Source organism: Aythya marila (assembly GCF_965140915.1).
Source record: "Aythya marila genome assembly, chromosome: 3".
NCBI classification, from domain to species: domain Eukaryota; kingdom Metazoa; phylum Chordata; class Aves; order Anseriformes; family Anatidae; genus Aythya; species Aythya marila.
Window position 1 is genome coordinate 36,279,543 of NC_139044.1, and position 25,353 is coordinate 36,304,895.

General features: G+C 48.1%; 1 protein-coding gene across 2 annotated transcripts in view; it reads right to left on the reverse strand.

The window, feature by feature from the left end:
• The window catches only part of LOC309876733 (uncharacterized protein), a 50,850-nt gene that overhangs the window by 17,329 nt on the left and 8,168 nt on the right, over window positions 1–25,353 (reverse strand). For both annotated transcript variants that reach the window (XM_082757383.1, XM_082757384.1), the window contains exons 2-3: window positions 17,791–17,866; window positions 16,210–16,700 (exon numbers count right to left, since the gene is read on the reverse strand). In XM_082757383.1, coding sequence (XP_082613509.1) covers window positions 16,210–16,700; window positions 17,791–17,866 — 567 coding nt within the window. The remainder of the gene's footprint in view (window positions 1–16,209; window positions 16,701–17,790; window positions 17,867–25,353) is intronic.

Genomic DNA, 25,353 nt, shown 5'->3' on the forward strand with positions numbered 1-25,353 from the left:
GGAGCCTAGCAACAGCTGGGGACTTTCCAGGGCAGCCTCTCCTCATCCTCCCTCTGGAGGCCTCCACGTGACAAGCCAGCCACGAGATGCAGCAACTCGTTAACTCCTATTTGCATAGATGCAGGCAGAGATGAAGTAACATCAATTTGGCTACATGACTCGCAGTAGCCTAAAGCCACCAGTGACCAGCCTATAACAAAGGTGACACATTCAGTTCAGTAGCCCTGGGATTATTCCTAACTACCAGGCCAATCTGGAAATGTTGTTTTATTTCCTCGTGTTATTTTGCAAGAGCTAAGGCATGAAGAACAGAGATTTGCTGAAGGTCATGGAGAATATTAGTAGCAGAGCTGAGAATGAACAGAAGGGTTTGGTTTCTGAGTCTTTCTTCCACCTGCAGAAAGGGAAATGGAAGGAAGAGAGGCAGCGCCTGTGCTCAGCCTCCCTATTTCAATTAAAAAGTCCCTCCCGCTGGTCTCAAACAGAACTGTTGGCATCAGAGCTGAGACCTACAACTTGGGAGCACTGTTATTTACATGATGGAAAGTTTATTTTACAATCTGCTGTGGCTTCTACTTAAAAGGAGGAAATGACATGAGTAAGGAAATGTGGAAAGTCTTTTTGAGGGCACACAAGTTATGCCTCACTCTAAAATTGGAACGTTTTAGGGTTAAACTCCCAGAAAACAGCAAAATCAGTTCAAGCTAAGAACCCTCCCACCAATCCCACCTCCTGTTACACAAATGCTTTCTGCTCACAAACCAGTGACTCCCTCCCTCTTGATAAAGTTGCAGGGATTGGAAGTGATCATTTAGAGGCTTGCACATTTACCGAGTAACACACTAAAGAACCCCTGAACTGGTATGTGTAGCTTTGCGGCACAACCCTGCCCCATCAAAATACCACACTGACAGCAGAGACGAAACACCACCCCTGCCCCTTCTCAGAGCAAAGCCCTCTTATTCAGCCTCACTTTGGGAGAAATCCCCAATTAGGCAGTAGTGCTTCAAGTCCTCTAACACCGATTTGAGCAGTTCTGAACCTAACCCAGACAGTAAGTGCTGCGTGCCTGTATTTGCTTACAGACAAGTTACTGCGTCAAGAGGACAGCAATATATATTAACAGACAAAATACAGGTATTCTTAAGGCAAGGTCATTCTAGGAATAGCATAACTCTCAAGAAGGATGAATTCATATCACACTACTGGGGTTCAAAAGTAAATATTTAAAACTCTGACAATGAACAGGTCAAAGGCAGGCATCACAGCTTCATTTTCAAATATTTAAGAGTTTGGACAATCTCTTGAATCACTGTACAGTGCAAAGGATCAGCTTCTATATTAATAAACAGCCTTCATCTTACATCTGCTTTTTATATGTGCGTTTCTGTTTTTGTAATGGTTTCATTTTCACCACCTCCACAGGACAACAAAACAGTTCTATTGCCTGCTGATTTTATTATTATTATTAATTTAACCTTATCATCTGGTTGTAGTTTTAAACCTAGGGACCTGTATACAGTTGGATACAGCTTAAATATTAATATTTGTCACAAATAATTTTAGTTGATTTGGTGTAAGAGCACATAGGAACTTTCAGTTCAATTTAACCCATCATTTAATTTACATTAAATCAGCACAATTAATTTTGAGTCACCATCCTTGGAGATCTTCAAGATACCTGTAGATTTAGAACTCAGTAGCAGGTTTAGTTGTGGCCTTTAGTGCTAGGTTAAAGGTTGGACTAGATGATCTTAGAGGTCTTTCCCAACCTGACTGATTCTATGAAATGCTACATAATGATATACAACCTCCTTGTTCCAACTTAAGGATTTTGCAGACGTTTTCACTTGTTTAATGAAAAAGATTTCAAAATAATAATAATAATAATAATAATAATAATAATAATAATAATAATAATAATAATAAGCCTGTGTTCATTAGATGTGCTGTAACTTTACTCAAAACCCAGTTTTCAGAAGAACATCCAGCAGGGCAACCATTGTGCTTTTCTTCAGTTTTGCTGAGGACCATCCACAGAAGAGCTGGTATGCTTTGACTGAAGGCACGGATGTCTGACACTCATTGGCATTTTAAAGCTTTTGGCAGCACAAAGTTTTAAGCAGACTAAAACAAAAAAAAACAAAAAAACAAAAAAAAAAAAAACAAAACAAAAAAAAAAACAAGTCTCAGTTCTCTAACTTGCTCTGCTTCCATGCTGTTAACACTACCAGCCAGCTTCCCAGCTGTCCCCAGTCTTCCAGGAAAAACAAGGCAGTCAAAACTTGAGTGCCTATCACAAAAAATAAACATAGATGATGTGGCTTTGTTTGAAAAAAAGAACCGAAAGAGGAAGCTCTACAAAGCGCCAGGAAACATTACAACGTAAAGAGAAATCGCACTGCTTAGGGTACAGCAGAAGGCTGAGGTGAAGGGAACACGGGAAGCAAGAAACCATGCCCCATGATGCAATGTCCATAAACACAAAACCCAACAGAAACCCACTAAACCACCTGCCTGCTGTGGCTGAGGCAGGGGGAGCATGCAGAGGGGCAAGGCGCAGGGCAGGGATGCAGGGGGCTGAGGAGGCCAGGCCCTGCACAAAATGGTGGCTGTGCAGCACCCCTGCTCCAGTCCCACTTCCAGCCGACCCAGAGGGTCACAGAGGCAGGAGGCCCCTGAATTAAAGGAAGGGCATGGGCTAGGAGCAAGCAAAAGATTTTTTAACTTGTTTTACAGGCTGACGATGGACTTCTTCTTTAAATTCCTTGGGACCGAGCAGTGCTGCTAGGAGATGAGCATCACCCAACATGTCCACACACCCAGTCCCTGCAGCAGGGCAGCATCAGGAGGCTCCATTTCAGCCACAGCCTTAAATCACGATTATGTCAGGAGCTAGATGCTGCTCCACCAGAAGCTTCAGTGCTTCACAGCACTCTAAAATGCAAGCTATTTCAAGTGGTTTGGCCAACAGTTTCTTCCTACAAAAACAAATCCCAGCATCCAGAAGCTGTAAGCTGTGGTGATATCGTGGAATATCCTGAAAAGCTTTAATTTTTGCTGGAAGTTATTTCTACCTTATATTCCATCAAATTAGTCACTGAAGTTGTTGGTTTTTTGCCACATTTATCCTCCATCCATCTGAAACCCTTTCAAAACAATGCACTTAGTCTCTGAACACTGTCATAAAAGGCCCTCATCTCTACAAGACAGAGGAGCCCAGCAAGTACTGTGAACCCAACACCTCTAGTTTCGTGTTAAATTATCCCGCTTAGTGCCTCTGGACAGGGCAGCAGAGGAAACACTGATTACTAAGCAATCACTAAGAATAAATTCAAATAATAAATAAAACAGATGAGACCTTCCAAAAAATGTGTATTGCAGGGACTTGCCTGGGGTCATATGCTTGGCAAACAGCGGACCATGAAAGCCACAACAAAATGACTTCTGTGGTCACAAAATCCCCTCCAACATGATGTCATTGGTCACCCCATTGTGAGCATTACTGGGAGGGGTCTGGCTGTCACTGCTAAGAGAGACGGGTGGAAACCAACAGCGAATACAAGATGGCCCTGAACCACAGGTCAGTTTTAACCACAGGAACAGCATGTCTTCCCACAAGGGATCACTCTTTGAACAAGAGCGAGCCAGTCGAATCTAAATCAAGAAAGGCACACAGGTGATTGCAGCAGAGTGGCTGCTGGGTCTAGTCAGTGCCCACTATGGAAGGGTTTGAGCCAAAGCCTGGCCAACAAGGTCTGCCACCTGGCAGAGCATATGATTCCCACCACTCCCAAGGCCTAGAAAGCAGTAACATGGTTCAGCTTACATGTACAAGCTGTTCTTTCAAGCTCTCCCTAAATATCACACTGGAGCCACAGCTAATGCAAACACAGCTACCTACTTACACAGTTGTTGTCTAGGCAAATGGACTTCCAGCCTGTCTCTAAGTGACTCTGGTTTTCTACTGCTCCTCGGTCATCTTTGTGGCATACTGTTTCCAGATATGCTCTGGATCCGTATGGAAGCCTTGTCACCCTAGACACGGATCAACAGGCAAGATTTGCCCTGGCACTTTTACCACTAGCACTTTGATTTGAATTTGGGGATGGGGGAACCGAACACTCTGTATGAAGCGTCTCTGGCTCAGCTGCCACTTCCCCTGCTGGTCTGGCAGAGTCCGAGTCTGCTGATCCGCAGGGTACATCAGATGGCTCATCTATTCATTCCTCGCCAATCCCAAATCCCTTGCTGAGAGTTTTCTTTGAGGCCTGAAAAAAATGCAGAACTCCATTTGTTCAGGAAACGGACCTGACTGAAAACACCAGCACCTGTGGAGTAACAAAAATAAAAAGAAGGGGCAGGATTCATTAATTCCCTATCACTCATCTGCACATGCCAAAGTCACCAGAGTTCAAATGCTGGGCTCATTTGAGCTGAGGAAGGGAGGAGGGGTGCAAAAGGAGAGGGGGCTCTGGTTTCACAGCTGGCAGGCATGGAAGCAACTCCTGAGAAAAAGCTTGCAAGGATTTCAATTCAGGGTTGCCAACGTGACCATTTTGTCCCTTCATTCTTGGCCTTGGCTCCAAAGCTGTCCACAGGGAATGTCCAGCCTAGTCTAACTTATCATCTGATGTCTCTATAGTTTGTCTCACTTCTGTAGTTCCAGCTTGCAAAGCCTTGGCTTGGACGTGACTCCAAAGCCCTCCTTTCCCCATGGGCTTTTGCCACGGGCAGAACAAGGGCAGAAGGCACTCTGCCTCCTGCTGCTTTATCTGGCAGCAGTACATGGGCAACAGCAGTGCTGGGGGCTTGGGAAAGGCAGCCCCAGACCTCTCTGCTGCTCTCTGCTTAAACCCCGTCTCCTGAGTGCACCAAGAAGGGGTTAAGACATCAGCACAAGTCAGGCAATAGAGTAAACAGTTTCCTCTAAGCAGGAGGACACAGAAGGCTCTGAAAGTCATGCAGCTGTATACCCTGGGAATGAAGAAAAAAACAAAAATATCAGTGAAAGGTACAGACTTGTCAGCTGTGACATTACAGGGACACAAAGAGGAAGAGAATTCACAGATGGCTGCTTTGAGCCCAAAGGACGCAGGCACTACCAGAGGGTGTCCCGGCTGACCCTGCCAGCACCCTCAGCTAACTGCAAACACTGCGAGTCGCTCCGAAGGCTCTGTGGTTTCACGGGCCAGCCACGGGGCCTCATGCATACCAGACAGACAGTGAACAGCCCAGACATCTGGGACATCAGGCTTCCAGAGGAGTGCATGCTCGCACAGGTTCTGCCCGGCAGAGGAAAGCATAGCTGTAACGCATGGGCAGCAAAAGAAAAAAAAAATTAAACAGCTCACACTTGTTTCAGGTCTCTAGATTTTTAAGATAATTTCTTTATGTTTTTAGAGCCAACCTGAACGTGTTTGATGGTGAGATCAGGTATCTATGGTTAAAAGGATAAATTCTTAACCCAGAATGCCTGTTTGCCAGCCCCAAAACCTACCTTAAAGAGTACAGTTAGCAAAAGGGACTTTTCAGGAGGTATAAAAGCAGAGAGTACCCATCTCTAAGCCACTAAGGGAGACATTCAGTGGAGATCAATAGGTTTGTCTGGGCAGAACCTGGAATATGCACCTTCACTGTGGATCCTTAGAAGGCTGGCCTTGGTGGAGCTTCTCAAAATAGGACAACATGGGATATGCTCACTGCACTAAATCACAAAGGATTTTTCAGTGACACTGAAGGCGCACATTGTTTGTCCTTTACAATGGAAACCTCCAAAGGTAACTTAGAATCGCCCCCCATCATCTCCGCAGCTTGCACTTTGTCCTTCCTTCTAAGTAGGTATATGGCTCCTTTCAGTGCTGGTGATGAGCACCAGGCTTTGACACCCTATTGCATCCCCTTTGTCCACATCCTCACGGCTGCACGTGGCTCAGGATGACACAGAAACCGCTCTGATGTGAGGAGCAATGCAGTTCAGCGAGCAGAACTTTCCATGGACACTTCAATGCACCGATCTTCAGTGTCTCTGTCCACAGGTGCCAGCACAGGAGACTTTTTGAACATCCCCTGTGCAAAAGCAGCGACATGCCAGCCCAGAGCCAGAAGCAGGCCACTATACCTCTGAGCAGGCATCAGCAGAGCACCACCACCCTTAAAGCTGTACTCATGAAGAAATAGGTGGAGAACTGCTGACTTTATGTATGCTACTCCACTGTCTGCATCAAAATCTACTTTCCAAATACTTGGAAATCTTCAACGTAACAGCCTGTAAGCTACATACTGGAGCCTGTATAACACGTGCCAGTACTCATGACCACGCACATCAATCATAACACAGAAATAATTCTGTACTTCCTTTGTCCCCAGTCGTCATGCTTGTGGAATGGTCACATCCTAGGACCAAGAGAGCTCTTTCACCCACCACACTGCAGAAGGGCAAAAGTTCAGACCATCTCATTAAAAGAAGAAAGAGCAGAGTACAAAGGCAGACCTGGATGTCTCAAGGCCAAGTTCATTACGATTCTCTGTGGAGAGAAAGGTTGATCATAAAAGCAAGAATTTATACCACATTTATATGAATAGTTTTGAGGGTCTTAGAGTGATTGAGATGTTTGCTTCTGGAAAGCAAATGACCCAGCGTCTCCGCTCAGCACCATTTTATACAGTGGACAAAGCCACACAGAAAAGTCTCAAAGTTGCAGTGGTAGTTACTGCTCCTTTCTACTTCTAACCCTATCAGCTGCCACATCACGAGATAATCAGATTTTTTCAGCTTCTTGTGGTTTACCGTTTCACCCCTCCTCTATGGTCTTTCCATAGGATGTTCAGTGTAACTGCCCATAGCAAAAGAGGCTGCAAAACGCAGACAAGAGAGATTAACACATGAAGAATACCTTTCTCACATTACTGTAGCAGTCACAGATTTGAGAAGAACATTAGGTATATAAAGGAGAGATACAAGAATACTAAAAAGATGCCATGCTACAAGTATCTCTCTTTGATCAAAGTATATTCTCTAAGAGCACCACTTCCACTGCTCACAATTCATCATTCCTCTAATGACACTCAGGAAGTAACAGAGCTGGACATGCCACTCAGGGAACAAGAGGAAATTATATTAAGTTGAAAACAGCAATTTAAGAGCTTCATTTTACAGCGCATCAAATTCCGAACCAGAATGAAAATGCATGTACCACTGCCACCATGCTACTTCAGCCAGAGCTCTGAACAAAGCACCGCAGCTTAGGTTTCAAGACTTTCATTAAGGTCCGCTCAGCGCAGAGCCTTATCACCTAAGCAGGTACACCACGTTCTTGTGTGAGGCTCGTCTGTCTTTCCTGTACAAACAGCAGCAGCCTTTCCTGAACAAACCCAGCGGCGTTTGCTGACCTGTGGTGGTTTCCCCAGCTGCAAACTCCATCCCCTGTAAGGTAACAAGTACAGACTTAGGGCAGTAAGAAAACCACGCATCTGACTGGCTCTGCTTTAGGGATACTTATACTAGAAACCATACGGATTCCCTAGCATTGAATTTTGGAAAAGGCTTTGTTGAACTGTTCCTCATTTCTTAATTGTGTTACCCCCACGCCCCATCATGCCAGAGCCCGTAGGAGTGTCTGACGAGCCTGTGAAGCAACACGCAAGATAGGCAATTTCTGAACTCTCCACAGGTAGGCAGAAGACTTATCTACGTTGTCAAAAACGAGCATGCCTACAGCACTCGCAAAGTGACTTGTGAAATAACTCAGGGTTTCATCCTCTATATTATTGCTCAACCTAGTTTTTCCACAATAAAACTTAGGGTGAAATTATACCTTGCAAGGCTATGGGAGAATTTTAAAACACAGGCATACTTTTAGAAACAAAAATAAATTTTCTGTCCTAGCACAGACATGACCACAGACTTCTCAGTTACATTACGTTTCTAACACTCCGGAGAATCCTGAGCTTTGCGAAGTCATTACTATGGAAAGTTTTTTTAAATGAGCAAGCTAAGTCCAACTGAAGATTGAAAAGGATCATTTTCAGTGAGGAAAACCAGAAAACTTGATAGGGGTTATTTCAGTTATCTTAATTTGTGCTGTTTTAATTCAGTTGTGGTCCCCAGGACACGTATGTTTTTCAAACCTTGCATTTAGGAACACAACTCTGGAGAAGGGCAGAGAGTTTCAGAGGTGTACCCGCTCTGGTTTAACACTCTTTCCATTTACATGAGAAGTAGATGGCTCCGTTGAGTGCCTCCTCCTGCGAGATGAGCTGTGGACCAATGCCCAAAACTCCCCGCGACATCAACAGGCTTACAGAAAGGCAGAGCAGAGCCCAGCAGCACGGTTCTCATGTCAGCCAACAATAGAGAGGCTATTCAGAGTTAAGGCAGAAAATCGGAGCTCAACCCCAGCCCACGCCAAGGACAGCTGTGTTGCTGACAGCCAGGCTGGCTATTTTACCACACCAAAGCTCTTCTCAAAAAACAGTATTTCTTAGAGTGTTTGCTCTAGTCACACACTTGGCCTCAAAAGCTTAGCCACTGAACGCTAATGGCTGCTGTGGTTTTGAGTCTCAAACATGCTCCAGGTCAAGCTGCCTGCTTTTGGTCTGTGGTAGCAAAAACCGAGCACAACAGCCTGGTGTTATCAGTTAATCTGTGCCATCACAAGACCGCTCTGTTTCTGCCGTGTCCAAACCCACACCACCACCACCTCCCTCCCACTCGCAGGCCCCACCAGGAGATGGCAGGGTGAGCTGCACACTTGCATCACCACCTCTCCAACACCAACGCCAAGATGAGCTGGATGAGGAAAGTGGCCTAACTTCGGAGATATAGGGCTATGCAGTGCCAGGGAAAAATAAGATCTTGCTTTTCCGTGTCTTGCTAGCATAACTTTCGTGTAGGGCTTTGAACAAGCCTCTTGCAGGCTGCTTTTGAAGCAGTAGCAGTCCCTGTCACCTTGTGGGTGCTGCCTGGTCACTGGTGTAAGTGCCTACGTTGGTATTCAACACTTAGTTGCAGCAGCTGGGGAGGAACAAAGGAAAAGGCCTAACCCATTTCTTCTACTCCTTTCTGTTTCTCAATCTATATAACAAAGGACAGTGGTCAGAAAGCTGACCCCACCGCCACACGCTCTCTGGACAACACCAGGAATTGGCTCCCAAGAGCTGTTTACCCTTCCCAATCTCCTCAATCCCCTCAAGAAGTTAACTGTAAGGCTTCCTCCCTTTCGGAGGTTGTTGCCACAGGCCAGAGATGTATCTTGTCACGCCTGAGGAGAGATCCATTCACCCGCAGCCCAAACACAGCACAGGCAGTTGCAGCATATGGCAGAGCCGCCTGTGAACTCCTTCCCTCCCCAGGCACTGATGAGATATTTGTATCACAATGAGCCACATGCTGAGGGAGGAGCGGGGAGGGAGAGGTATCGGGCCAACAAAGCAGCCACGATGGGACCCAGCCCAGGCACTCCTTCTAGCCCAGCCACACCGAGGACAAGGGAGAGGAGGATAATCCTGCTCTGTTCTAAGACAGCGCTGTAGAGGAGGTCCTGACCTTCGCTGACAGGCAACAGCTATTAACTGGTCTTGCTGAAAAGTATAAACAGGTTGCAGCAAAACTTCTTAATCTGCCAGGCCCTTCAGGCTACTTGGGCTGAATTCAGAGAGAGAGAAGGAGGGAGAGAGCGCCAGCATTCTCCTTCTGCACTGTACTGTGTCAAAACAAGGAACAAAACATCCTTTGGAAAACCTTCTTCAAAAAGGGCCTGTGGCAGGCAACACGCGAGAGACAGCACAGAGACACACCAAGAGGATGGCCACCCTCGGGTATCCAACCCCGAGCCCGTTCTCACCCCACCTCAAACCCCATTTTGACCCGCGGTGTCGCTGCTGCAGTCAGGGTCCATTCACGAGCAGAAATTCTGGCGGCCACTCTCAGATGGAGGCACCTCCTGGTTTTGCTTGTTTTGTTTTTTTTTTGCTCAGAGGTGATGTGTTCAGGTTCATCTTAGTAAGGAAACACTGCCTGCTCTTCACTTGCTGAGCTAGTGCACCTCTTCCAGTTACCCTAGGATGGCCCAGCACAGGCTCCCTTGGCTCCGTTTGCTCCCTCCAGGCCCACACCGGTGGCTGAGGCCTCACATGAGCATCACCAGCATCGCCCAGAACATCTCCCTTGGTCACATCCCAAGGACACATGCCAGTGGTGCCCATATGCCCATTTGATCTCTCCCTGGTCTGCAGCCAAAGAAACAGCTCTAGCCTAATACCTTCTTACCAAGCTTTAGAGCTTAGAGAAAAAAGAAAGACAGCAGGGTTGGGAAGGTAGCCAGCAAGCCTGCCAATCTAAACAGTAAGCCACTGGCTTTAACCTTGGGCTCATAATTTACTGCCTCTGGTGCCAGGTGCTATTATTGTCCCTTTGGGAATCTGAACACAAAGAAAAGACACTACAGTTGTTTCTACCCATTCCTATCCTCCTCTCCCTCAGATCTCTCTTCAGTACATTTTCCCAGACTGCAGCCACATCTCATTTCCTTTCCTTTCCTCTGTTGCCTCACCCAAGCTCTCTACCACGCTCCACATCACTCTGACCGATCCAGTCACCACATTCTCTTTCAAGATCCAGAGCAGCACCTCCAGAAACCAGGTTTCAGATGTTTCAACAGATGTTCTTGCCCCTGGCTCATGCTTGGACGCAGCCCAGGTAGCACCTAGGCCCTGTGATAGTCCAGATAGCCATATTCACCAGCATGCTGACTTCCAGGAAGAGGTGGTGAAGTGACATGGCAAGATATCTAAGAAGAGCTAGATGAGTATTTCCAGACAGAAGCACTCCCACACTGGTTTATTCGTCCAGCTCCCTCTTGAACTGTTGCCCCTTTGCACATGTTGCAAAACCAGATCAAAAAAGCACTCAGGCAAAACAAGGAAGGGATTAAGGGAGAACAGCAGCAATGCTTGGCCCTAGAAATGGACAAGCCAACACACTGCCTGGGCTGACACAGTGATGGAAGATGTCCAAGGAGAAATGTGTGATCAGAATGGGAGTCTGCTAGCAGCACACCTGAAACATGAAGGGCCTCGAAGATGATTAGGGAGCTGGAGAGAAGTCCTATGGAGAAAGGTGGAGATAGCTGGGACTGTTTAGCATGGAGACGACTCAGGTAGGATCTTACCAACATCTACAAATACTGAAGTGTACAAAGGAGATGGAGCCAGGCTCTTCTCAGTGGTGCACAGTGACAGGACAAAAAGCAATGAGTTCAAAATGAAACATGGGTGAACATCAGAAAGCATTTATGAGGGTGACAAAGCACTGAAACAGGTTAACCAGAGAGGTCGTTCAGTCTTCCTGGGAGATATTCCAAAGCTGTCTGGACATGGTCCCGGACAACTGGCTCTAGGTGGCCCTGCTGGAGCAGGGAAGTTGGACAAGAGACCTCCGGAGGTCTCTTCATGATGAAAGCTTCAGAGTAGGACTGGGTTAGCCTACCTGGCTTGCCCCTGGCATTTAGAAGCAGCCACCATGGCAGCAGGTGAACTTCAGCCTTACCATCAGTGAAGTGAAGACATCACTCACCTCCTTCGGGAAAGGAAAGAAAACTATTACCTCTTCCAGGAAGCAGCTAGGCTAAACTCTACCTGAGTTACTCTCTACTCTGATTCATCCAGCCCTGGCAGCACACTGGCACTTCCATTACAGCGTGTTTTCACAGGGATTAGATAGAATTAACCATCCAGAGCACACTTGGGGATGCACAGCAAGTGACAAAGATATCTGCTGCCTGGCAGAGGCACAGTCACCTCCTCCAGGCAGGGTGGGGTTCCCCGTGCCTTCCCCTTGCCTCCCAGAGCAGGGTGTTCTCAGCAGGCACCCTTTCTTCCTTCCCTTCTGTAGGCATCGGACTGCAGATGCCTTCATCAGCAAAGCAGACGTCAGCTGGGGGGCACTGAGCCAAAGCATCCTTACAACAGACGTCAACACAGCAGAGAACATCTCCTCGCCTCCTTCAAACAGGCACAGGACGAGGCACCCCTGCTGTGCCCGCTGCCCGTTGTGGTACACATCCCCAGTCCCAGAGACGCCTGCCACAGAACTACACCCTAGAGCAGGCTGATGCATTTTTTTTTTTTTTTTTTGTCCGCAGACCTTCCCGTGCTGGGATGGCCTTGCAGCACAGCATTTGTTTCACAGGCTACTTCCTCACCAAATACTGGCAGGGGTGAGACGGACAGGGGCTTTGGTGCTGGAGGAATGGCTGCTGCTGAGCATTTTGGGGAGTAAAAAGTAAAAGCAAACTTGCAGGAGGTTACCAGAAACTAGATTTCTCACCCTGTAATGGCGCAAGCCGTTTCTGCAACAGTTTCCTTACCACGTTGCTTCAGCAGAGACGAAAGCATCAGCAGTGCCAGCAGTGGGTTTTCCGGCATCCCCCAAGCGCAGAGAGGGGAGCTCAGGAGAGCGAACAGATGATAACAATTTGCAGTAACTGACAAGGGCTGGATTCAAACAGGAGGCCAAGAGGTGAAAAGGACTCACGAGCTCACACGTTCCCTGTCTGGAAGCTATTTGTCAAGTCCCCGAGAGGCAGGCAAGGGCAAAGCCCAGCTGTGCTAAGGAGCTGAAATTTCACCCTGGATGCGTTACCAGCCCGAAGCCCAAGTACCAGGGCTCACACGCTGCTCCTTGCTCTCCCTGGTGGGATGACAGCCCGCAGCCTGCTTTCGTGCAGCCTCTGTGTGACCAGTATCACGCTGAAAGCAAGCTTTTGGTGCTGGTCACCCTGCCAGACCCAGTCCAACCAAAATGCTGATGCTCAAGCACCCAGCAGAAGGACTGTTGGGCTTGGTATTACAGCTAAGCTCTGATCAGAGCTCACGCTGCCCCAGGCCACCGGACACAGCCAAGACAAAGTTTCCATCACCCATCAAGCACTGAAACTGTTCACCTACCAGAAGAGTACAGCGTCTGTAGTGACAAATCCATGTGCTAGTACAGGGTATGTTCTCTTCTGTGCTGGCCCTTTTCATCCTAGGGTCTCAAAGCATTTTAAACGATGCATTAAGCCTCCATTAGACAATGGATGCTTGATATTATCTACTCACACATGCAGTTAAATCATAACAGAAGAGTTTCACTTGCTCAGGGCTACTTAATCCTTTCCTAGCATAACGCACCCAGGTATGCAGACTCTGCTTTGTATTTTAAAGTGCTGTTTTCCCTACCAGCACCCTGCCCACAGAGAAATGAGGACAACTTAGCTTTCTCTTCCTGCCAACCCAAAGCTGCCCTCCTTAGATTATGATCTCCCCTCCCTGTGCACGCTGCACCGAGATCTATTTCCACCTGCTTGGAAAGTCAAAGGAGCTCCAGCAAGCCATGCTAAATGGCACAGGAGGAGAGGCCCTTTGCTTCCTTTCTATCCCCTCACCCAGCATGTCAAGAACAATTAATCTCATCCCCTGGAACAAGCTCAGCAGCTCCAAGTAGCCTTTGCCATACCCTGGACCTCCTCACACCTCTGCCCACCCCCGTGCACCCTAGTGCCTCCACCTCAGGCCTTGAAGGATTTCCCTGCTCTCCTCGACCCCGTGAATCAGCACTGCCCAAAATAAGCCAGATCTGCCCACGTTAGCAGGGTGCCAGTCTTCCTGGGACACACACGGCCTTCATTAAACAGCAAGTGGCTGGCAGCAGGGCCTGCGTGTAATGAGGTTGCCGTCCAAGGACCACGACCAAGGGGCAGCTGGGAGAGGGCATTCACTGCAGCACCACGGGTGTCCGCACGAGCCAGGGGGTTTCAGCCCAATTAAGGGAAAGAAAAAAAGGCTCCTAAGCTAATTTTCCAGTCCTTTGGAGAAGTGAAGAAAAGCACGCATTGAATTCCCCTCGCTCGGCCTCAGTAGGGAAGAGGCTGAGCGGCCAGATGACCAGCCAGGGTGGGAAACAGGCCTGGCAATTGCCCTCATGCAGCCCCAGCACATGCACAAAAGTATCTCCTCATCTGAGAACTTACTTGCTTCTAAAACTCATTCATCTCGCCTGATACCGTGTAATCTGCCAGCTCCACAGAGCCACAGGAATGCAAAGTAAGGCTCAGGGAGGAGAGCGGCGACCACATCTGCTGCTCAGGAAGGTCTCTATCTGATCAGCGTTATCAGCTGTATTCTTGTGGGCAAGCACATGAGACAGCAAGGATACAAATCACAAAGCACAGCCTGATGCTCGGGGCCCAGATGGAGCCTCAGAGCAGTCCGTTAGTGTTATCGTTGCTCATTTGCATTGTTTTCATGACTAAAAGCCACATGCTGCCCAGACAGCTCAGAAGAGGCATTTTTGTTGGAGCACGAAGACAGACCATGAAAGAAACGTCCTGCTCCTGCTTCACAGGTGGGGAGTAGAGATACTGAGCAAGACTTGCCCAGTTTCACAGAAGGGTTCTGTGGCAGAACTCAAAACCAAAACCAGATTTCACATCCCTGTCTCGAGAAGCAAGTCAGCAGAAGTCTGAATCTACAACGCTTCTCTCATTATTTTCACAGCAAAAACAAGCACAGGTGGCAAGCAAAGACATGCAGTGAATGAGACTTTGTATTTCTTCCTTGATCTAGAATCATAAAGCCTCAGGATCACACCAGCTGAAAATTAATCAATTTTAAAAGATAAAACCAATACAAATAACCAGACTGTTACCAAATTCAGGCTGCATCTCACTTTACATGGGTTCTCCCATGGGTTCTCCATTTTTTTCTCCCCCCCCAGAAAAAAGTACATTTCTAACATCAAAAGCCATTAGCTTAATATCCTTTATTTAAAACAGGGATTCCACATCCTAGAAGTGGAAATGACATCTACAATAAAAATGCTATTAAAGAGAGAAAGACTAGATTTTAACTTCTTTCAGGAAAAAAAAAAAAGCAAAACATTGCTACAATTAACTCAGAATCACAGAGGTTAGACAACGAACCAGAGAGCGAGTCATCCTTACAAGGTTTCCCAGAAAAACCACAATGGTTTGGAAGGATTATTCAAGTCAGCCTCTAACCTGCTCAGTTTGCCCTTGCCAGCACACTCCCAAAGACACTGCCAAAGGGGACGAAGGGCAGAGCAGGTAGATGCTATGCCCAGCATCCACGTCAGAGAAAGCACCTGGGCAGAAAGAAAAACTTCTCCATTTACTCACACGCACTCTGAAAAACAGGCTGGGCACAGGCTCTTCAGCTTCTTTGTCTCCTCTCGTTAGAATGAGGGCCTAATTAAAGTCTGTCAGTATCTGTGGCAGATCTGGGTGATGTGAAATGCAAGACTGGGCCTTTTCAATGTTCTGGGAGCAGAGACTTGGCAAGAAGGTATGAGAGGGCGATGAGGAAAACTGCACTGAAAACAGAATTGTGTGGTGTGTATTCACAGTGTGCATGCTGCCAGCAGGACTGAGAACAGGCAGCTACGTAACGAGGGAACGCAGGGGTCTTATAGACCTTGGGAAAGCAATACCTAGCCCTTTCTTTTTAAGTGGGTCCATCTTAAAGGAGGAACCCTTAATGGTGGTAAAACTCGTATATCCAACCAAAGGCAGCAAAATTCCTCCCTAGTGAGAGGAAACTGAGCTGAAAATAACTGTCTTTAACTTACTGCAGTTTACCAGGGGCAGATGTTTGCAGCTATTCTTTCAAGCTGATGCTCTACCAGTGCAAGAAGGAAAACTAATAATGAAGAGCAAGCTGCAATACTAACTCTGCAGCAACACCTCCCGAAAGAGCAGCACCAGATGAGCAGTGCCCAGGTCAGCCCACCCCCCTGTACCAGGCATGCCCGGTGTACCTCCCTCAGCAGAGCGTGTTAGGAACATTAGGAATGAAATCCACATTTACTTTCACCACTCAGGTATTTCTTTACACAGATTGCCCCTGAGCAATTAGTTCATTTTGGAGTTAAGTGGTACAGGTCAGCTCATGGCAGCAAAAGTAACCTGCCCAAAGCAATCTCCAGTGATTTTGGTCCTGTGTCACACGATAAGCTGGACACTATGGGTGCTGCACCCCTAATGAGTAGCAAGAGGACAGCTCAGCTGTAGCAAGAGCACCAATTACACCTCTGAAGCCATGAACACAAGAAGCAATCCTCTGAATTTACTGAACCCTGCCTCCGTAACGCTTTTCCATCTTCGCTTCTCTCAAGCGATGCTGCTTTCCTCCTGTCAAGCTCTGCCTTACCTGCTGCATTTTCTCCAGGTCAAGGCTGGGCCTGCGGACCTTATCCCCGTATCCCTGCCGATGTCTCTTACACGGCATGACTTGCTCAAGGCCCGCCCCAACACTCGTGAAGATTAAAGGTCTAGAGGCCGTGCTCCGCACCAGGGGCTGGAGTCTTTTGGGAGGGGAGGCACTGAACAGCACGGGGCTGGGGCTGGCATGCAGCCCATCAGCCTGCTCCGCCACCGGCCGGAAGGACATGGCGCACAAATTCTTCACTTCTTCGTCGCTGGAGGAGGTGTTGTTGCTGTCACTGCAGCAGGCGAGCCTGCTGACCTGGGACCACTTCCTCTTCTCAGCAGCAAACTCCCGGTTGATGCGCTCCAGCTCCTCCTCTGAGCTGTGGCGGTCCAGGCTGGCATGGAAGAGGGCCCGCACCTTGCAGCATGGGTTCTCCTGGTTCTGGAGCTGGTTGGTGGCCAGAGGGGTCAAGGTACAGTTCCGTCTTCTCTCTGGTGGGAAGAAGAGAGAGGGCAATGACAGAGTGTATCTGCATCCCATGGCATGAACCAGGCCTGACTTCTCCTGACCCATTTTCTTTAATTCCTTCCAAGCAAGCTTCTGAGCTGTTTTCCACATTTTCTTCCACATAAGAAGTGTCCCTGCTGAATGCTCCCCCCCTGAAAGTTTCCAGATCTTTGTTAAATTACTTTAAGTAAGGCAGAGGAAGCATGTAAGTTGTATTACTACCAGCAGCACTCCCATAGCTCAAATAGGAGAGATCTGGTTTCTGGAGACAAAAGTCCTCTTCTTATTACAAAGCTTGACATACAAAAGACCCTGCCTTCAGCCATAACCTGGGATTGCTTTACCTGTTCTGCTCAACTCTTTCTGAAGTACATTAAGCAGGACTTTGAATTTTGACAGGACATGCCCTACGGGTCAGGAATCTGACTTCTCCTGCCCTTGCATAAGACCCACCTGAACTTGTGATAAACTGTGATAAAACTCACAGCATGTACAAGCAGCAAAAACGTAGCATAACTCAGCAGGTACGTTTACTACAGATTTCATCCGCAGCTCTAATCTGCTTCATACCATGTCTGAAACCTCCCTTCTGTCAAAGATCCCCAGCTAGATTCAACAACAGAGCTACCCAATACCCGTGGTACAGGAGGGAGGAAGGGCGCTAATTAGACAAGCGAGTCCAGGGGAATGGGGAAAAGGTCAAGACCAGAACTGACAAGGAAGATGAAGCTTTGAATGAAGATGATGCAGATACACAAGCATGCAACAGAAAATACATTTGTACTCCCAGCTCTGCTGGTGACCTGACTGGAGAGCTTGACTGCCCCGTATCTGCAGTACTGGTGGCTTAACATGTGGTTTATGATCTCTCTCTCTGGTAAGAAAAGTGTGACTGCAGCATCTGATTCCATCAGCTTCTCCCTGAGAGGTCCCAAAGCCTTCAAGGTGCCTGACTTAATGTATCTGGCTGGGGTACAGTGGGGACTGTGAAGGAGGTACTTGCAAGAACCCAAGCAAAAAGCAAAATGCACTTCAGCTGTAGCATCCCAGGACCCTCCTATCTTGTCCCTTTACCTCTGTCGATCTGAACAAGTTCCTGGTTCTCTCCCTCAGAGTCGTCGCTGTCCTCATCACTTGGGGGGTAGGAGATCTAGGGGGCAAGGAGAAAGAAAAGGCTTCATTGTGAACACTCAGCATCGCCCTGCTGCTGCCCGATCCACTTCCCCCTCCTGCCCCTCTCGTATCCTGCAGGCGTCCCCCCACCTAACCGCACGCACCCAGCCACAGCACCTCCCTGCGTGCACATCCTCATCTCCCAACCTCAAGCTCCCATCACATCCTCTTACTGGCAGCAACACCAAACACGCAGCCTACCGCTGTTTCCACCTCGCCGCACCACCAACTCTTTCCCAAGCACAACGAACGCGCCCTGCTCCCGGCTCCCCAGATACCCAGCTCATAACCACCATGGCCTACCACATCCACATCACGTGGGCAACCGAATCTCCAAACCCCCCTCGGAAGAAAATAAAAAGACATCCTGTCACCAGCACTATCATCGTGCAAGGCACCCATATGGATGCGGCATGTTAACTCTTGCCATCTCATCTACGCACCCACATTTCCCCCTTGAAGACGCACACGTAACCCACCAAAGAACAGACATCTTGCTTTCCTACAGCATGACTGAAGGATGTCATAGAAATAAAAGTGTGTGACCAACATCATGCTCTCCCTGCCACCATCAGTTCTTACAGTCCCAATGAACACCCTTCAATATTTGCTCCAAGAGAAATGGCACCTCGTGGATGTTGTCTGTCAGGGATTTTCAGAAACATTTGCGTTGGGTCAGCCAATGGCCACGAGCACGCCACTTACTGCATACCCAAATACCGCTTACTCTAAACACTTCCTACCAGTAACTCAACTCAGTAGCTACCTCTTGAGAAGGGCTGAGAGACCTGAATGTAAGTTTTTGCAGATTGGATCAGAAACTCAGCAGGATACGGCTCTACATAGAGGAAACCCTACCTACCTTGTTCCTAAAGTGACTTTTGTTCTGCTGCATGCAGCATACCTGGAAGTTATTACACCAGACCCAACCTCTGAGCTACGCAGCTCACTGTGTGGCTCTGGCAGTGCCAAAACCAAGTGAGTTGAAGGAAAATGCAATACTTCAGAAGAAGCATTTACAAGAGACAGTTCTGGAATAACATGATCACTGCAAGATGAGCTTTATTATCCCCTACGCCTTTTTATCCAGAAAAACAACAAACATCCCCATTATTCTTAACTTGCAAGACTCGGACAAAGCTATTTGCCCACAACAGTATCCAGTAGCAATAGGTTTCAAAAGAGTACACACTGTGCTTCCATTTTAAATGTGTTTGATGTGCTGTACTTGACTTTTATAGAAGGTGAGGCAGCAAGCAACCATCACACTGATAGGGACCCATTTCCTCTCCACCCACTGTTCCTAGGGAAACATCCTTGGAGTGCTTCACCTCCCAGACACCCAAAAGAGCAGCTATGCTTACCTGGGTGCCTGTGACTGATGTACAGCTGATGCAGAGAAATAGCAGGAACAGCAGAAGAACACTGACTGACACTAAATTGGGCACCATGAAGTCAACCCACCTACTTTGTCACCATCCTCCAGGGTTGTTTTTTGTTAAACCCCTGAAGAAGTCTGTTGCCACTTTTGTTTTTTTAAGAGCTACCTTACACCCTTCCACATTTACATTGCCCTTTAAGAAGCCAGAAAATATTTTCCCACCTTGCTGGTCTTTAAGTGACTTTTCAAGTTGTCAAATCACAAATGGGTGATTTATGAATTACCCCCATTTCTATTATTCTTGAAGTCAACACGGGCGGTTTTTCTTCTGCAACTACAATTTTCTTGTCTGTACTCACACACGTGTTGTTTAACAAATGCAGCTGGTGCTGAGGAGCACTGCCAAACTAACAGACCTGTAGCTGTCCCCAGAACAGGTATAATACCCTGTCTGTGCCGTGGTAGCTCACGGGGCAGCTGACACTGAGGTGCCACAGTGCTGGCTACTGGACAGTGGCCTCATCTTCAGTGCAAAAGCTCGGGCTCCGACTCTAGCTTGAAAGGTACTGACCTCAGTTTGTGGCTTGCTTCCACGTGAAAACAAAACAAGAGCAGCATTTGGACACCGCAGGATTTTCAGGCAGGTTTAAGGTCTCTACATGGGAAACCTCCCAGCTCTGGGTTTTGCACTGTGTAAATGTCGACACACGGCGTGGCATTGCTCCCCAGAAAGAGGCAGTGACACCTAGCACGTGCAGGTCAGAGAGCTACTGCACAGCGTCGCTGGCTTGAAAGGATTAAAATAGGAGCTGGATTTAAGTCAACGATTGATGTTTTGAAGGTCTGCGTGTCTGCCGGTCCTGGGCTTCCAAAACACCCAATCTTTCCCGTACAAGTGCAATGCAGCTGGCCCCTTCCCATACAAGTGCAATTTAGCTGGCCCCGATCTCATCATGGATAATTAGTCTTCGCCAAGTCCTCCCCAGTCACACAGGCAGCCCAAAACTAAATCCCTCTGAATTGCCTTGGGAAGAGAAACCCTCTTACAAACAAGAAGAAATCAAGTCTGTGGATTTGGTCTCACCATATATAGCGAAGAAATTAAGGTGGTAGGACAATACAAAAGGCTGCACGGAAAAAGGGGGCTCCCACAAGCTTGCTAATCAACCTCTTGAGGGTAGCCATGGAAAAAAGCAAGCCGCAGTTGGTTACCAGAGTGGGTGCTTATGAGCAACATATCAAGTGCTTCTCAGAAGCAATGCAATTAGAGGCATCTATTCAGCCACTCCTCCTGGCACCCATCTTTTCTCGCAGAAGAACATCACACCTATAGCACATTTCTCATGACACTCAGACTTCTTTCCTTATTCCTACTGGTTTATTATACCCTTGTGCTGGAATACCCATTGGTTTTCATTATACACATCACAGGTAACTGCAAAAGAGCCCTAAAATCCAGCAGCTGTGGAGCTTATGCATGAATGAAGTAAAAAGATGACAAGACTCAGCAGTCACGTTGCCTCTGATGTCCCATGACCTGCGCTGCCTTTCCAAAGTCCTCTCACTTCGGATTTTGTGTGGGTTACATACATGTAAATACCCTCCTGCTTCGTCCTCGCATCCTCCAACCAGAAATACCATCCTCCCCATAAGTCTTTTAGCAAGGCTTCCTATTTTAGCATTGTTAAGTTATCCTTTCATTAGAAAATCTTTCCACAAGTTACATCCTGGCTTTGGGAAACGAAGTCTTCCAGCCTCCACAAGCTCCCACGTATGAGATCCGAGCTCCCACGTTCCAAGCCTAACAGGGAACCCCTCTGTTCGTAGCAGACAAACACGAATCTCACCAAGTTCAAATTGGACACACAAAACTCTTTGCCATCACATGCCACGCAGGCAAAGATTAAAGGAAGAGCAAGAAAAGACTGGACATTTGTACAGATAGCAAAAAAATGCAGGAACTATAAAAGGTACAGAGAGCCAAAGACCGATGCTCTGGCAAGTTGGAGATAAATGGTCTCTCTGTTATTCTTCCTAGGTTTTGACAGCAAAACTTTTGTCTCTTCAAAAGTATTCCAGTAAACACAGGGGTGCTGTGTTATGGCCTCCAGCTTGCCTGGAAAGCTCTCCATCCTGGGTTAGCCACAGCTGTACTTCTGTCCTGGACAGCACAGCCTTGTTTGCCGCACCGACTCAGAACGCTGGGATAAAAGAACTTGATCTTCACATCAGAGATCCCACTAGATCACAATTTGTTTGCAGCACTGTTTAGATTGGAAGGGACCTCTTGAAATCCTCTAATTCAGCCCCGATCACGCTGGATCAGCAAGAGCAGGCTGCCCACGACCGTACCCAGCACGCTCTGTACTTCAACGCGCACAATTGAAGAGCAGAAAATCGCCAATTCACATGGACATCTGAGTATTTACAAGCCACGGCACAAAATGAGCCAAGAAACAAGCGTGGGTGCCCATCCACCCTCCAGTCTTCCTTCTGGAAACGTGTCGAATCTGAAGTTCAGCCTCCTGCCAACGAGGATCTCAGCCTTACAGCCGGGTCCTTCACTGAGGTTACTGCCCCGTGCACTTGGTATCACACCAACCCCCAGTGTGCAGAGATGGGCTCATGTGGCATAGCCAGACGGTATTTAAGGAGAAACAAGCGTAAAGCTTGTAATTTAGAGGGAGATTTAACATAAAAGACAAACAAGCAGGCGTAAGGAGCAGCTAGAGACAGAAAAATCTTTGTCTCCTCCACATTACTGCTTGTCAGATGAGTAATGGTAACTAGCTGCAGCCAGAATCGCCCCGGCCCTAAAAGGCCCGGTCAGCCTTAGGGCTGAAATCCTGTTGTATTTGTACAGTAAAGAAAACATCCTGTTAAACTGCAGTTCCTCCTGGGCTTTGCTTAAGGAAGAGGAATTAACTCGCTGTCACACGATCAGACGTAATTCCATGAGGATAATCTAGGAGCTCCCAAAAGGAAAGGCACTCTCACTTCCAAGGTAGAACCAACCTTTCCCACCAGGACGGGCTGCACCATCCCAAACCACACCAGCGGGGCAGCTTGGCACAGCGGAGGCTGCAGCACAAAGAGCAGGCAAGACAAACACACAGCTCGCTGCTCGCAACCTGAAGGGCTGGAAGCCTGCAGACGAGCATCCATGAGCAGGGCAGCACACCTCGGGGCACACGGAGTGAGTGCAGAAGGGTTTGCCCAGACATTTCCATGAGCAAGGGTCCGGATGGGATAATATTAGGGCAAGGATGTTTTCTCGCTTCTGGGGAGGATGGAGAAGCTCTTCCCTGCAGTCTGTTCTGACACAAAAATCCTGCTCTTCCATGACCAAAGGCTTTCCCTCCACCAGCCAAAGCAGCAGCTGGGTTCCCCTCCTTGCAGCATGAATCACAGAGGCATGCAGGCCGGAGGGCATCCTTCCCAATCCCTCCCTGGGAGGAGGCAGGGAGTTCACCTTGGGGGAGGCCAATGCTGCTTGTGCTACCACACACGAGGCCGCTTGCTGCACAGGTTCGTTCCCTGGAGCACCCCAGGGAAGCTCTGCAGCGAAGCCAAGCCCCATCCACGCACCCTGCCAAGAGACCTTGCTGAGTTGGTCTCAGTCACCGGCTCCTGGCACAGCAGCAGAAAGGGATGATGAGCTCAAAGACTACTTCTGCTCTGGGGAACCAGTTTCCATTTCTTCACACTTCGGCTTGAAGAAATGAAGCCAGCACTCAGTACTCACTCACCTTCTCCCCACCACACTACCTACAGAGCAGCTGCCACAGACACAGCCGTCCTACTCGAATTTAGTTAAAAACATTTTACTAAATATCCCCGCTGTTATTTTTCCACGTCAACAATTGCAGCAGTTGCCATGGGACGCTGCCTGATCTTGATTTGAGGGAGGTGCCATCCTTCCAGTTACAGCACGGGAGAAACTCTGAATTAGAGGGTGGGAAAACGAGACTAGGAGATGCTGGAAGGCAGTTACAAGCCAGGGAACAACACGAGGAAGAGGGAAGGAGTGAGCCAAACAGACCTTCAAAATTAACATCTAACTTGCTTTATCTTCCAAGCTCTCCTTTGATTTTTATTTCTGAGATACTCAGCATTACAAGGACCGCTTAATGCCAGCAAACCAAGCTGCAATGCTTCCTCTCTCCTAAATGAAAGCAGTGGAGTTAGAGATTAGGGGAAAGGCACAGCTCAGCCTTCAAACATCCACAAGTGAAATATGACTGCCCTAACTGCATGTGGATTTTACAGCTGGGGTCCTTCAACAGCTGGGTTTCCAACCATAACAGCCCGGCTTTGGAAAATCCTTCTAGCAATCTTTTTTCTATTACTATTATTTTCCTTTTTAATTTTTCTATAATAGCTCTGCCTCCAAACTTCTTCAGCCATTTCCTAGCAAATGGCTGGGATTCAGACCCAGGATTCCTTACCCTTGAGCACCGTCCTGCCTGACAGAGCAGCTGGTGGGACACAGCACTCCCCAGTGCCATGTTTTCCAGGCCTGTCCCACACCAAAGGCAGCAAAGCCATCCCTGTTTCTGCAGGAAAGCTGCGAGCACAGTCAGATATTGCCTCCTGCCTAGAGCCTGCTTCACCTTCAGTGGTTTCCCAGATGTGAGGGAGGGAGGCAGAGTCACTCCAGAGACCGCAGGTTGCAAATAGAGGAGTTTTTATTCTGAATGCTTACCTTATACGGACACCAGCAGGTGTGGGGACAGAGCGATTGGTAACTCTCAGGATGCAAGTGGGGAGAATAATTAACCACCGAACATGGGAACCGAGCTTCTGTTCTCTCAAACAACTGAACTTGATTTCCAGAAGAACAGGCTGAAGTGGGGTTACCTGGATTTTAAGGGACGAAAATGCAGGGCTTACACAGCTCATGCCAGGCCCTGCACTGCCTCAGCTGCCCCACATCAGCTCTCGTACAGCTGTCACCACCTGCAAACATCCACTTCGAAACCTCCCCCTCTGCTTCCCAGCACTAAGCTGAGGTCATTTTGCAGGGGATGGCTAAAGACAACAACCTCGGGGGCTTTCACAGAACAGCAGCAAGTCCCAGTGCTCCACCATGGCCCCAGAGAAGCAGAGCACAGAGCACCAAAGAGCACACGGTGTGTGAAGACGTGGGCTCCATAAGTCACCAGGAACAGCACACGTCTGATGCTCCGTGGTCACAGGGAGCTGAATTCAGCCGATGTCTCCAGTTGGGCTCTGCTGGTTCACAACAGATCGGGATCGGGTCTTACACACATGGATCAGGTGAACCGCAGCGATAGCCTTTTCCATCAGCTCTTGGCAACTCCACATCCACCACGGGGACGTTTCCAGAAGCTCTTCCTGAATAGTGTCAGAGCAGCACAACCAAGATGACCCTTTTAAGTTCCACTCAAGATAAGCCTCCAAGAGTCAGTATGTGCAAAGAGACTAGAACAAGCCCAGATCCGCCCAGCAGAGGCCACCACCACAGACACCACTGATATACGCACATGCTGCTCCCACCAGCAGAACCTGCGTGGTGAGAGGACACAGAAAGGATTGCTGGCAATTAAAAATACTTTTAAAAGCCCCCTAGGCAGAAAACAAAAAGTACCCAAAACACCCCAAATCTTATAGAACTCCTAAATCATATCCAAGCTTCAAGGATTCTCCTGGAGGACTAGGATCCACCTGCTACCTTTCGCACACCACGCACGGAGACAACATTTCACACGCATAGTTCAGAATGGGACTAGCAAAGCAAGCAATGCCAAAATCAAGTGTCAGGAGCACGTGGCAGAAAGCAGCAGCAACCTCCAGCACAGCCGTGCTGCAGGGACCCCCTAGCAGGAAGGTCAGCTCCCGACAGCTCCCAGCACCGAGCCCCAGCACTGCCCTGGCTCCCATCCCACGGGAGCGGTGTAATTCAGCAGTGTTGACACCACAGAGCACAGCAGCCAGAAAGACAAGGAGGAGCCTGAAGGATTAAAGACTGCAGCTCCACCTTCGTTAGGTTCGGGGCCTCCCCCACCCTGCAGGACCACAGGGTGACTTAGCTCCATCCGCGATTTCCAGCCCATTTGCTG